Raw genomic sequence first — 15,740 nt, forward strand, 5'->3', positions numbered from 1 at the left:
ACACAAATACAATGCAATGCAACACCTATGTAAACCCTTGATTTAAACAGTAATTGTTTGACTGTATTGTTGTATTGAATAATTAAATCTGTTCTGCTGTACATACACACAAGTAAGATAGTATTGCAGCTTAATTCTGCATTTCACCACTCAAAGACTTAATATCCCAAAAGATTTAGGAGGATTGTTATCATATTATACATTTTCTGTTTCTTCCATCTAGGACCCACAGCAAGGATTCAGTTCAAGACAACAATGAATTATGAATCCTGAAATAATCAGGATAATTATTAGTACTGGATCTAGCTTTGGATTCTGTCCCATTTGTACTGTCACACCTCTTGTCTACATTGCATCCTGACCCCTTGGTCAAGGTACGCTTTAGTGGACAGAGTTGGAACCATGTCAGAGTTTGAACATGTTAGAGCCACTCGGGTCATCAGCAGTGGCTCAGACAAGGATAAGAGCCAGCGGCTGCCACAGCCAAAGAAAAGTCTGGAGAAGAAGGAATCAGGTTGGGGAAACATTGCTATACTGGACAAGGGAGAAGAGTTTTTCCAGATCTGTGACAGTGAGGGAAAGGGATTCATTACACGCACTGATTTGAGGGTATAAATGTTTGTTCACAGAGCTCTCCTTATCCTCTTTGAGCACATCTTCAAACACACAAGCTCTTTATGGAAGCTTGTTGTGGATGTTAAAGAGGTCTTCTTATTGTCTTGTTTTTCTCATTACAGTGTGCTGAATTCAATGGGATGTAATGTTTTCATAGAGTCATTTAAAACGGAGGTTAATAGGAATGGTTGATGTAGGGTATTGTTCAATTTCTACAAATAAATGATGCATTTGTAAGCTTGAATGTAATAACTGGATATTTTCTATTTGGGTAATAAAGGCAACTGTAATTGGTATTACAGTAATATTGTTACAATAGCAATATAGTGTTCATATGTAAATATTAATCTTAATTATATCATACCAAGATTTATCTTAAATGTCTATTCAAAGTTACAGTATCTGTATTGGCTTTCTATCGTCTTTTTAGCCATTATCTATACATACAAAATATATGCCATTGTTTTCTCTTGAGGCTACACAAAAAATTGCCGCTCTCTGCTGAAGAACTGGAAAAGGTCTTTGATTCCCTAGACCTTGACCGAAATGGCTACCTCACCCTGAGAGAGTTTTCCTCAGGATTTATTGAGTTTATATTCTTGGGACAAGATGAACACTTCACACCAAATCATGCATGAAGAAAGCAAAATTATTTGTAAATTATTTACTTTATTAAAGAACTTAAAGGAATATTACAGGTTCAATACAAGCTCAATCAACAGCATTTGTGGCATAATTTTGATTAACACAAAATTACTCATCCTACCTTTTTTTAAAAAAAAAAAGCAAAAATCTGGGTTCCAGTGAGGCACATACAATGGAAGTGAATGGGGCAAATCTGTAAATGTTAAAATACTCACTGTTTCAACAGTATATACACAATTCATAAAAGATATCCATGTAAACATGATTTTAGTGTGATAAAATCACTTACTGACCTTTTCTGTGTAAAATAGCCAATTTGACAACTTCCTTCCCTTGACAATGTAATGTCAACAATCCTAAAACGAGTATAAAAGCTAAAATAATACACAAGTTTTAAAAGAAGAATTAATGTAAGTGCTTTTATAAAATTATAAGCTTCACAATTCTGTCTATAAACCCTCCAAAAATTGGCCCCATTCACTTCCATTGTAAGTGTTTCAATGTAACCTCAACGTTTGTTTTAGTTTTCAGTTTTTATAGAAAAGGAGGGACGGGTCAAAATAATTTGTTGTGGTAATCAACATTATGCCACAAACACTGTCGATTGAGCTTAAATTGTACTGAACCCGGAACATTCCTTTAAACGTGAAAGTTTTGTCCCTGACATGGTGCAATTGCATAATAAATATCTGAATCTTATTTGCATGTATTACAGTAATGCAGCTTATGTAATATCATAGATTTGTTGTATCTGTAACTGTTCCCCAGGTAACTTTCTTCATGGACGGAGGATCTCCAAGACAGAGGCTCTAATGCCTGCAGCCTCTCTTAAGATTACAGAAACTCTGCAACAAAACCAATGTGACGTACAGCTATCAGGGAATGAGGACGAGGAAGAGAGACATTTCAGCATGTTGATGGAGAGTTTGGGCTCTAGCATTGTCTTTGAAGAGTCAGTATTGACTAAAGTGCTTGCATTTACGATAAAAATAAGCTTTGTATTGCCACAAACCATAACAAACATTTTCTCTCTTTGATTCAGCCCGAGTGAGGTCCGCAGTCTTTGGACTCAGCTCAGGAAAGATGAGCCTCACCTCTTGTCCAACTTTGAGGAGTTTTTGGCCCGTGTCACATGTCAAATCCAAGAGGCACTACAAGAGAGAAAGCACATGGAGAGCCCTCAAAAGGTGACATGTTGATTCTCTACGCAACATGAAGTCAGGTCGATTTTGGAGCAGTTCTTCTGTCTTGTTCGATCTATTGATTAAAGTAATCTTTGTTTAATACAAAGAGTCAATAATTTGCTTTGTTTTCTTCTCCATGTCACTTGTGAAAAATCCCTGATCCCAGAGTTTAGAGGCTTATTGTAAGTCTCTATAGAATGCAATTATATCCTTGTCCAGTGACCACTAAGCTTAGGAATTAACATTTTTAGCATTCTTTTTTGAGACTAAAGGATGTTCTCACCAAATTTGTGTAAAAAAATATATCATGTGCATTAAAACTTCACTATTGCCCTGGTAACCTGAAGTAGAAGTGTTCATGAAGAGTGTGGGTCTCCAATGTTTTGTTATGAAATCTTACGGCACTTTAATTATTAGCCAACTGGATGTGCAGGTCTTAGCCAGTGTTTTGGAATGTGAATACTATGAGAATTGAGAATTTGTGGTATTTTATTACATAAGGCATATTTGTGTGATAAATGTACTATATCAGTACTTTATTAAAGGTTTCTCAGTCTGAGACAGCGACAATATGTTTATTGTAAAAATTGTTTATTATTCTACATATTATTTATTAATGCAAAATTAATGCATTAAATGTATCTTTACATTGAATGAATGTACATGATGCCATTTTCTCACTGAATAGGAAAGCAGCCAAAGATGACAATGAAATTCTCAGATTATATGAGGAAATGGAGCAACAGATCATTAATGAAAAAGATAGAGCACTTCTGAAGGTAAACACATTCCTTTGAACTGCTGCATGTACTGTGCATTTGTTTTTGTTTGTTCAGAGCCTATTAAATTCCTGAAAAACTTTACCAATTCATTCTGTTTGGGTATCATCATTCATGTTTTAGGATGTACAGAAATGTTGAGTTTTTAGATTACAATTGGGCTATAATTCTCTCTCCTCCAGGACTCTGAAAATCTACAGCTGCGCCGTCAAGACCTTCAGGAGAAGCTCCGCAGTAAAGAACAGGATTTGGAGCAGCTTTTTCAGAAACAGAGGAGGGTGAGTGCTGCAGTCGAACACGTATAATCATAAAAAATCTTAAAATTGCTTCAGGAAACTAGAAAATGATCAGACCAGCACCAGACTTAAAACTGAACTGTAATTATTAAATGTTAAAGTATGAATGAAAATTTTTCTGAGTACATCTCCATGAATGGAGCACAACATTCTAGGTCATCAAGCAAAAGCTTAGGCTACAAGCCGTTACGTCAACCCATGAGTTTTACAATTTGTCTTGAGCTAGAACATTCACAGAAGGGATGATTTTAGAGGGTCAAGAAAACCTCCTGTGAAACTATCAACATTACTGCAATGATACTTAAGAGGACACATGACTTGAACATCTCTCACATCCTAATGGACACTTTCTGGAATGCAGAAGTAAACTATTGCAGGATAAACTTCTTCAGCAGTGAATGGGAGACCACAGCTATTTGCTCCAACAGTTGAGAAAAGAATCCACTATTGCATTTCCACAACTTTTCAAAAGAGGAAAAAAACAGAGAGAGATTACTACAGTCAAAAGAACTTGACATGAACATGAGAGTAAATGACGACTCAAATTCAACTGTTTCTACATCTTAATTTAATTATATTTAATAAGTTAACTTTAATTTCTATAATTTATACCAAATGTTTGATTATTGATTTATCTTAATCACAATGTATTGGACATTGTGTGGTGCCGTATGGCCAAATTTTAATTAGTTATATATATATATATATATATATATATATATATATATATATATATGTGTGTGTGTGTGTGTGTGTGTGTGTGTGTTAATTGTTTTGACAGTGTTGAAGAAAATATGTTCTACATATCAGAGAATAAATAGACATAATTTGTAATGGATGATGTAATTATTTATGCTTTGTCACAAAACTCGTGTAGCGTCTGTTGAATTTATTCATTTCAATTCAGTTCAAAATTTTACTTACAATGGGATGAGGACAAATCAAATTAAAATTCAATTCATCAGTTGAAAGAAAGCCAATTATTATATTCAGAATTTTGCCGAATCCTGTTTAAAATAATTTCTCCTATATCTGTTCATTTCATTGAAACAGTGAAACTGTCAAACTTTGCTGTTCCTTTGAGCAACTGTTTTTAGATATCAAGTGAATTACATGTCCAGTAAATTTTGCTTATTTATTAATCAGGCAAATTAAGTAAATAGCATCATTATTATTAATACACGGTCAAATATTAATAACAAAAAAGAAATCAGTCAAACATTTCTGCTATGCATTTAATTTCATTTAAAAAAGGTATGAAAGAACATGAAAAAATCAGAATATAAAATTCAAAGTGATATAAGATCACTTTTTCAAATCAATTCAATAATAAACTAAATAAAAATACATGCATTGTTGAGTACAAATATATTTGAAATAACAAAAACATGAAGACACTGAATCTTCAGTAACACTGTATGTTCTCATAAACTCTTCTCAGCTCCAGAAACTGTAATATGATGTCAGAGGCAGTGGGTGTGGCCATTGAGTCTTTCTGTCCCTCATTTCTTCGACTCCTCCCCCACATCATCATAGTCTGATTTAAGAAAATAAAAATAGAAAAATGACAATAAAAATGCTAATTAAATGTATGTAAAAATGAAAGATAACAAAATTGTTACGATCACCTACCAATCAGGTTTCTCACATCTTCACTGACACTCTTCACATCATCATACTCCTCCTGAACTCCCTCTGAAACACACGTGAGAACAAATCACATGGAAAATAAAAATTCACGCTCATTTGTAAAATACTAATTTCATGGATCCCTTTTCCTTTAAGGGACTGTTTACACAGTTCTCATGTCTAATGTACATGTTAACATATATGTACACAGTAGAGTTGGGGTTCTCGAGTCCGAATCATGAGTCCAATTTTAATGGACTTGGACTTGTCACAGACTCGGACTCGACTCGGACTCGAGACTCGGGAGTCCAGCCGAGTTCATGGCTTTTGATTTGTGATGCAATGAACAAAATACATAAATAAAAATTATGAACCAGAAATAAATGGGCATTCTGTCTGCAAGCAGTTGTGGCACCCCCTGATGTCGTAGACGTTGCAAGAGTTTGTTTCACCGTGTTGAGCAAACACACCTGCACAGCGGCACACTCAGTCAACCAATACACTTGAATGTAGACTGCTGTATAACAATGATTACCGAGGTGGCTGACATGACAAAAACAAAGACAGGTATGTAGCCAATGTACTAGAAACTATAAGTAATGAGGTCCAGTTCATGAACAAATCAATTCTTTTGAACCGGTTCTTTTTAGTGAACGAGTTGAACTAGTTCACCAAATTGGACTCAATCTTAACTGTTCACGTCTCGAGTCAACACTGATCCACTCCTTACTCTATCTTAACCTGTCTCTCAGATGTGCCTGACACTCAGAATCAAAATGACTGATGATATCTGCTTTTGCCAACTCTTCTTTGCAATTAACCACTCCAACTAGTTCACAAATCAGACTGAATTGTCTGACGTAACAGTTCTCGTGTCAACAGTACACTGAACTGAGAATCGCCTCTTTCTGACATAATACTGAGAACTGCTGTCAGTGAGCAGCTGATGAGCATGCCTGAACCGAGGACTTGAATGAGGGGGTGAAACGTTTCAGTCGAGAGATGTTAACAAATTTTACTATTGAGTATTGTGCATGCAGATTATACCTGAAGTTGTGATGAGCTGGATCATGGTTTGTGTAAAAAAGGGTGAATTGATTCAGACTAGTTTAATCACTGTTTATGCTTTAGACATGTGTAGGACATCCACGTTTGTACATCAGTGTCAGAATTGGGTGCTTTAGGTGCAAAACTTTAATGTAGGATGTGTTGTAAGATCACTGAATGAAACACTGATGATAATAAACACACTTATTTTATAATAAGGGCGGACTGATGCTAATGTATCGATACTTCCTATACTGGTGTGGTATCAAGAATATCAATCCTCACATAAAAATACAGATTCAAAAATTTTTATTTTTTTAAATAGTGATCTTATTATTTAGATAACATGAATATTAATGCATTTCATGAGCTTCGAAGTGGAAAAAAACAATTATATTAGCGAATAGTTGCACAGGCACCGGAACTATTTTTTCTTCTGCTCATCTTGACGTGCCAGAAATGGTAAAATACACCAGCAGTCACAGACAGCACTCACACTTTCAGTCATATAGGCTCAAAGGGGGAGCAGTGCTTTCCTGAGGCAATGACAGAAAAACAGCATCTGGATTTATTCACACTAAGAAATGACAAACCTAGACGTGACATTTATTATTATGGGCTTGTGAGACAATTTTTACAGGTGAGACAATTTTTACAATACTCTGAATTTAATTTTTAAATTCAGAGTATTTAAAACATTGATAATGATCTGTAATCCTCATTACCCATGGATTTATTGTAGTGATGTTGTATTAATCATGACTGTAGTAATCGTTTTTTCTTCTTCTTCTTCTTCTTCTTCTTTTTTGGCAGTAACCAAGGTTTTGATCCAATTAATCATGGTTTCACTACAGCATTACTCTAGTATCCATATAGTAACTTGGTTTTAGTAATAGTAAAAATATTATAATATCTGTAGTTAATTTTGTGGTTTTATATGTGGCTCATAGGCTACTTACTACATTTTAAAGGGTAAACAAAGCAGCCTTAATTTTAAATAATATATATATATATATATATATATATATATATATATATATATATATATATATATACAATTTAAGTTACTAATTTGATCCAAAGTATTCAGTTTATTAGAAGTATCTGTATCGATATCGTGGATATTGGCCTAAAAGTACTTGGTATTGGATTGAAAAGAAAATAAGTGGTATTGCACATCCCTAACTGACGTCATCATGTAAATTAACTGGTGAATCGTTTTTTGAACCATTTCATTGAAGCGAAGCGTCGAAAGAACGCCATGGAAGAGAAGAGCCAAGTCGGCTTCGCATCGCGAATTCATCATGAAGAAGAACTTCATTAAGTCAATTCACCCACATCATGTCTCTCACAGTTTACTAAAACAACATATACAAAATAAAAATACAGAAAAACATTATTAATATTGGGCTATGAAGTATTTTTAGGCGTAATATATCCACATATGTAGGCATCTCTTGTGGTCCACACAATGTTATAAACTTAAACTGGTCCTTGATGAATTAACTGGAACTTTTTAAGAAGTCGGGAAACATTTTTATTGCTAAAGCAGACTGCAACTCTGAAAAACATTTAAACAGCACATATTTATTGATTTTTTTATTATTATTTTAAAAGCATTGATGAACTGCTTAAAATATTTTTCATTTTTTTCCCACAATGAAATATGAATTTATTTTGGGCAGCGAAATGTTTTGTTTATAATTTAATTATAGATGGGGTCCCGATTAATTACACGGTTTTTGGTGGGGCTAAAAACGGTTTTTGGTGGGGCTCGCTATTGTCTCTGGTGTCGTTTGCAGAGAAGAAAATAAATGTTGTTTTTTTTTTTGATGATATTTTCATTTTAGTCTTCAGCAAATCATCTGAAATGTGTCTGGATATCACGGCAATGACGTCATACACTCTGTATCGTCCTGTCAGTCAGCGCAAATGCTCAAAATAATGCGAAAATGCGTTTTCAACAATGAGCTGAAAGAATCTGATCCATGTTGAAAATGTAAGCGGGATGTTTCCTTAATGTTCATTTTACTCACGATTGACTCATCCCTCCTTTTCTTAAAAAAAAATAATGCAAAAATCGAGTTTACAGTGAGACACTTACAATGGAAGTGAATGGGGCCAATTCTTGGAAGTTAAAATACTGACTGTTTCAAAGTATAGCCACAAGACATAAAATATATCCATGTAAACATGATTTTAGTGTGATAAAATCACTTACTGACCTTTTCTGTATAAAGTTAGACAATTTTACAACTTCGTTGCCATGATGATGTAATGTCAACAACACCTAAAACGACTATAAAAATTACAATTTAAAGTTTACAGCTCAAATAATACACAAGTTTTAAAAGAAGAATTAATGCAAGTGCTTTTATAAAATTATAAGCTTCACATTTCTGTTTAAACCCTCCAGAAATTGTCTCCATTCACTTCCATTGTAAGTGCCTCACAGTAACCTTGATATTTGCTTTTTTAAAGAAAAGGAGGGATGAGTTGTGATAATCAAATGCTGTTGATTGAGCTTTACTTGTATTGAACCCAGAATATTCCTTTAAATGTTGGGGATTGTATTTTGAATTTTAAATTCTCCTCATAATTACACATGCAATATGAAATTATATGGATAGAATAGGCTACATGGAATTTGTCAATTAAAAAAGCTAAAATGTGGTTAAATAGTGAAAAACAAAATATAAAATAAAATATAGAAGTTCACATATATACATATCACAGAAGTTTGCATACCCCCTTTTTTATTCCTAGGGCCTATACATTTACACACCCTTTCTGAACGTATGCAAATATAAGAGATAAAAGATTATATATTTTATGAAGTCCTGCCCTTCAGAAGCTACATTACACAAAATGTACTGTAATGTACATAAATCATCCTGTTCAAAAGTTTGCATCCCCTTGGTTCTTGTGTTGCCTTATTGAGCATCAATGAATGTTTGCACCTTTTTTAATAGCTGTGTATGTGTTCATCAATTGTCCTAAGTGTCAAAAGCTGGATGTCTATATCATTGAGCCACTGTTGGGAAGAACTCAAATGTGCAGAAGATGCTGGGAAACCAAAGAATGTACAGTAATTTTCTTAAGAAAAGTTGACAGCTTCACAGCTCAGGACAAACCGTCATTAATCATAGAGAAAGCAACACGCCATATTAAAGGGTTTGCTCTGGTGCCAGTATCCAAAGCTCGCGTGCAGTCCGTCTCATGAATGCGCACAGAAGATCAACGGTCGGTGAAGAGTTTCACTTAATAGTACTTCAGATTTCGGTTTGTTTGTCACCAAAGCTTATCGTATTCCTTCAGAACAAGAGTTCAAATCAGCTTAAAATATTGATGTTGAGTTTACTGTTACAATTTTAATTCAGATTCATGAACAGACTCATTCGGACTCGGCCCCTTTTGGACTCGGACGCGACTCGGACTCTATTGTTTAAAGACTCGGACTCGACTAAGGTGGACTCGATACCCAACACTAGTACAGGGTAATAATACAAACATTGTGACTCACCGAGTACACGTTTTGAGCTGTGTCCATTAATGATGACATCATCAAAATTCTCTGGTTTGTCCACTGAACATGCAAATGAAGATATAAGCCAAAAAATATAACATTAAGTCAGAAATCTTGCATATTATCTATACTGGGCTTGATTTTAGATTAATATTATTTAATAAATGCAATAAAATAATAAAATACCTTTTTTAATATCAAAATTGTGTCCTGTGGTGATGACATCATCATACCTTTCAGGTGAGTCTTCTGCAACTTTAAGATGAAACAGATTCCATTACGCTAAAACAAACTTTATTTTATCCTTTAGTACACAGATAAGGAGATTATTCAAAATATGTCATTATAGAATAACAGAACTTCACCGGTCTCACAATCTGGTTTCAGTCCATCAGTGATGACATCATCATAGTATCCCGGAGTGACTACTTTTACCATCTCTTCTGCATTGAAAATATATATTTTTTTATTATTTACAGGTCATACAGCCATCAATTTTATTAAACATGTGTTAATGAAATCATGTGATCAGTTAAAAACTACGTTACTGACCTTTTATGCCACTGCCGTTGGTGACATCATCATAATATTCAGTCTTGAACTCTTTTTCTGAACAGGAGAACAGAGCAGGAGATTCTAGTATATTAGTATTATAAACTGCAGTATTTCAATAGCATTGAGTCGTTGGTCAAATATTTAATTCAGAGGTAGCAGGGCCGGTCTGTGGCATAGGCAACATACGCGGTTGCATAGAGTGCAAAATGACAGGGGGGCGCCGCACGAGAGGTTTTTTTATTTATTTTTTGTTAAAAGTGCGGCCTCTCATGATGACTGTGTGCCTCTCTACACCTGTGTTGTGCAACATGTTCCTCTAACATCCTTACTTTATGGATAAATGGTTACATAAGGTGACCACACGTCCATTTCTCTTCTTCTCAAGCAATCGATACTGACATGAGCCGATAAAAACCAACACATCATTGTCCAAAGAACGCTGAAATTACGCACATACACACTGAAGGTGCATTGAGGTGCACATCGGCAGAAAGGGTCGAAGACATCCATTGTCAAAGATGTCCATCATCAAAGACGTCCTATGTTTACATAAACCAACAATTAAAAATTGTGCAGATGTGCGAAAGAATGCGTCCATGTTGCGTTTGTGCTCAAATAAACAAGAGGCAGCAGCTGAATGAGAGATTTGCTTCTCCTTTTCAGAGTTGTAACTCGACACCGCATCTTTTAAAAGTGGCACAAGGTATGTATCAAGTTGTCAAAGATGTCTGTCTAGTGCAGGAATATATTCAAAAATAGTCCAGATGGTCCCTTTAGGTGTAATGTTTGAAAAAGTTAGCCACACAAGGTCTGCTTTCCTTGAACTCGTCGCCAGTGGGCGGGGCCAAGGATCTGAAGACGCATGTTGTGGGATGTGTAAATACAAATGAGCAAGGTTTCATGACGTCACAGACAGATTTCAAAACTGGCAGGGTGGCTACTATAAATGCTCTTTTTAGACTGAGGAGGAAGTTGAGTTCTGAAATTTACAGTATATTTTTATGTTACAGATACCTCTTATATGTCTAAATATCAAGGAAACATTTATTATCCATTTCATGAACCCTTTAAATGTTCTCTATCTCTTGCTCGCTCGTGTGCCCACCCGCTCTCTGGATGCCTGCAAATGTCTGTCTAAAGATCGGCAGATTGCTCTGCTGCTAGAAATATCAATAATGTAAGTACACTTTTAAAAGAGCGTTCCCCAACTCTGCTAATTATTGAAAAGAACAACAGTTTCATTACACTCGCGCTTGCCATGAATTGTCACTTTTAACCGAAAATGTTGACTACATGGAGAAAACATCAAATATACTATGTATCAGGGAAATTTAAACTAATATGATTGATAAAAAAACAGACCATGATGGACAGTTTACAAATGGGTCCATTAAATAATTGTAGGAAACCCTGTTTGGGATCTGTTAAGCTGGCACTTTCCTGTTAATGGAAAATGACAAAAAAGCATTTATCATTCAAATTTGATCTTCATAGAGTACCTGGGCACTGGAGGAGGACTGAAAAGTGTGAAGTATAAAATAATTTTTATTGGCATCTGATCTTGTCTGTTTTTAATTTATTGCCATTATTAAACATATTAATGATACTATTCCTTAAATGTATTAAAATGGTCATTGATGTCTTTGCCACAAATAATTCCAGATGTGTGCAGTTTGGAAACCACAGATCCTTGATTTATTTTGCACAAAAATAGATTGAAAAATATTTACCCATTCGTGGATGGCACTAACCTCACAATGTTTCGCTTTAGTGTGCTGGAAGGGACCTGTAGTTTACTGAACTTTTTCTTTTTTTTTTTTTGGTGTTTTGGTGTTCCAATCTAAAATCTAATCTAGGGTGCCAGCAGAGACTGTGCCGGCCCTGAGTGGTAGAGTTTGTGAATTACATTTCTTTGCTGAATTTGCAAGTGACGTATGTACTGTACAACTGAAATGTGACATGAATCAACACTCATCAGCTCTCTAACCTGAGAGACGTTCAGCATCTTCATACCCAGAATGCTGTTCTTCAGAGATGAGACTTCCTGTTAAATGAGAGCAGATCAGTCTGAAACACATTTATTACAAACAGACTGAATCACAATTTCCTCAAGATTTCACTCTTTTCACTGGATCATAGAGATCACGGAGTTAGTGAGAATCAGACAATATCAAACCAGACAACACTCAAACACAAAAACTCATAAAAAATACTGAAACACCAATATTAATCTCCTTAAAAAAAGCATGAGAAAAGACACAAAATGTTGTAAAAAAAAGTGTATGCCACATTGATTGCATTCTGCAAACACACACACACACACACACACACACATATCCTCACACACACACAAACACACGTTGTGTTTCCATGTTTTATGGGGACTTTCCATAGACATAATGGTTTTTATACTGTACAAACTTTATATTCTATCCCCTAAACCTAACCCTACCCCTAAACCTAACCATCACAGAAAACTTTCTGCATATTTACATTTTCAAAAAACATAATTTAGTATGATTTATAAGCTGTTTTCCTCATGGGGACCAACAAAATGTCCCCACATGGTCAAAAATTTTGGGTTTTACTATCCTTATGGGGACATTTGGTCCCCACAAAGTGATAAATACACGCTCACACACACACACACACACACACACACACACAAACACACGTATCCTCACATGAACCCATTCCTCACTGCCAGCTTCCAGAAATACACACAGGTTGAGACAAACACACAAGCACACACACACACACACACACACACACACACACACACACAGACACACAGACACACACACACGCGTATCCTCACATGAACCCATTCCTCACTGCCAGCTTCCAGAAATACACACAGGATGAGACAAACACACAAGCGCACACACACACACACACACCTGCAGTACCTATAAATACAAGAATTAACCCCCACTCTCTCACTCACTGATACACACACACACACACATGCACCTGCATCTCTGTGGTTTTCTGTGATGGTTTAAACAGGAGGTTTAACAGCACTAATAATAAATGCTCTCATCTACACTTTCTCCAACATAACATTAATGAGAGACATTGACTTGAATATTTACAAATATGATCTGAATTATTAAGGCAGAATGTGATCTGATTGATAACATTAAACATTCAGTGAATCAGATTTTAACACTGATGTGCTTCATAATTTAGATGACGTGACAGATCTATGAATTATACAGTAGCTGGAGGATGCCGTTTCTTCCATGTTTCACTGGTGTCACAGATCTTAAAATATAATTTACTGAAGTGTTTGCTTGTGAACATATCTTTCCATTTCTGGCTAAATTTTTCTGGATTTAATGAACATATTTCACAAATTAAAGCTTTAAATAATGTTCTCTCATGATGTCTCACCCCTCTGAGTGAAGTGATTGTGTCTGTTTGTGTGTCTGTGATCAATCTCCTCATAAACGGCTTCAGTCAGAGTCTTGTGTCTCCACTTAAAGAGAGCTGTGAATGAAGACAGACAAACCTGCTGTCAGTTCACAACAGACACTGAATAAGAAACAGTATTACAGTTACACCACAGATGTTTAATAAAAAATCAATAGGTTGTTTTTGGTGTCTGAGATAATTGATTGTATCAGAATTGAACTTGTATGTGAGGTGTGCATCTGTCGTACCTCTCCTCATCACTCTGTTCTGCTGAATCAGTATAATGAGTGGCAGTAAGAGCAGTAAGAGCACAGCTCCAAATACAATCACAACCACTGGAGGGATGGAGAGAGGAGGAGGATTTTGTGGACGAGTGATTGATGTTGATCGTGCTGGTCTCCTTTTTGTTTCTGAAACTGGAGGAGAAGCTGATTTTGTTGGGGCAGGAGTAGTGGACACAGACAAATCTGTTAAAAACAAACACATTAAAAATGCTGAAATTATTGTCATACTGAAAATAATAAAAAGAATATAATTAGTGCTAAAATTAACAAATAAATAAATTGGGTATTATCTTAAAGGGAAGCAGTTCTGATATCAACAGTGTAACAATCTCACCTGCACAGGTGAGTCCAGCGTCCTCTTTGTGTGAGCAGTCAGTGTGGTTATTCAGGGAGAGAGGACAGTCCCACAGGTGAATCTCATTCCCTCTGCACTCGACTCTGTTCAGCCACACAACACCTTCACCAGCACCAAAGGCTGCATTCCCATCAGCACTCAGTGCTGCTCCACAACCCAGCTGCCTGCAGACCACCTGAGCATCACTGATGTCCCACTGATCACCACAGACTGAACCCCACACAGCGTTATGATACACCTCCAGTCTCCCTGAGCACCGGCCTTTCCCTCCACTCAGTCTCAGAGGAACACGATCTGAATCACACACATCAACCAGCACTTAATAAACCCATTTACAACAATACAAACACATTGAAACTGACACTAAAAATCCTAAAAAAACTAAAATTATAATAATAATTAATAAACTTACAATTTAGTTTGAAAACAATAATTCAGGGCTCAAGTCCAAAATTAAAAATACATTTAGAAAACACTGGCTTACAGTAATAAATATTTAGCTGTATTGTTTAACATATTTGTTGACAAAAGGAAACACTTACTTGAACACTGTCTCTGGTGAGGCGATTGTGAGGTAGAACATGTCAGACGACTGCGTGAAGAATCACGACTCTCCTCTGAGATTAAAACATTAAACAATTTCATTCCCAATTTACATTACAAATAAAAAAAGAAAAAAAAGAAATCATATTTATAGAATCACGACCACTGAAACCATCTCAAATAATTGTAAATGATCTTACCAGAGCAGGAAATTTTGGCCACTTCATCTTCACTGCAGTCATTCTCTCCCCAGGGTGAAGATGGACACAGCCAGAGATTTGAATCATGTGGTCGACATTTCACTTTATCGAGCCAGTTACGAGCTGATTTTACTCTTGGAGTAGAAGAAGACTCAAGACCAGATTTTCCACAGTTCAGCTCTTGACAGATCAGACTCGCTGTGTCGCTGTCCATCTGGTTCCAGCATACATTACCCCATGATCCATTGTAGAAAACCTCCACATTCCCTTCGCAACCATCAGTTAATCTGATCTCTTTGAACTCTAGATGCAAAAGAATGAGTTTAATTAATTTCTACTCTCATCCAACCCCATTCTGATTTATAAAGCAAATCATCCTAAAGTCATTCTCAGTAAGTATTACATACAGTGGATGGAGGTAAACATCAAATACATATATCATTAACTGTGAAGTTAAAATATGTTTTAAATAATTTTTGATGTTACTAAACAGCAGTTATACACATCACGGCAGTGTACAGTTTACCTGAGCACACGACTCCTACATCCTCTTTGTGTTGACAGTCATGTTTTCCCCAGACCTGAGAAGAGCAGTTCCACAGGGACGTCTCATTCCCCTCACAGTTCACCTCATCCAGCCATATGGGTCCAGAACCAGCACCAAA

The 15,740-nt window shown here is 35.8% G+C and overlaps 2 protein-coding genes across 2 annotated transcripts in view; one reads left to right on the top strand and one right to left on the bottom strand.

Moving 5' to 3' along the window:
* The first annotated feature begins 581 nt into the window (after nucleotides 1-581).
* The window catches only part of LOC127637399 (EF-hand calcium-binding domain-containing protein 4B-like), a 107,928-nt gene continuing 92,769 nt past the window's right edge, over nucleotides 582-15,740 (top strand). The window contains exon 1 of the mRNA XM_052118436.1: nucleotides 582-609. The gene's annotated coding sequence lies outside the window, so the exon portion shown is untranslated. The remainder of the gene's footprint in view (nucleotides 610-15,740) is intronic.
* LOC127637503 (uncharacterized) overlaps nucleotides 4,705-15,740 on the bottom strand; it is a 123,596-nt gene continuing 112,560 nt past the window's right edge. Inside the window, exons 52-55 of the mRNA XM_052118593.1 lie at nucleotides 9,908-9,976; nucleotides 9,719-9,781; nucleotides 5,152-5,214; nucleotides 4,705-5,056 (exon numbers count right to left, since the gene is read on the bottom strand). Coding sequence (XP_051974553.1) covers nucleotides 5,022-5,056; nucleotides 5,152-5,214; nucleotides 9,719-9,781; nucleotides 9,908-9,976 — 230 coding nt within the window. The 3' untranslated portion in view covers nucleotides 4,705-5,021. The remainder of the gene's footprint in view (nucleotides 5,057-5,151; nucleotides 5,215-9,718; nucleotides 9,782-9,907; nucleotides 9,977-15,740) is intronic.

The sequence above is a fragment of the Xyrauchen texanus genome, chromosome 45 (genome assembly GCF_025860055.1).
Source record: "Xyrauchen texanus isolate HMW12.3.18 chromosome 45, RBS_HiC_50CHRs, whole genome shotgun sequence".
Classification (NCBI taxonomy): Eukaryota; Metazoa; Chordata; class Actinopteri; order Cypriniformes; family Catostomidae; genus Xyrauchen; species Xyrauchen texanus.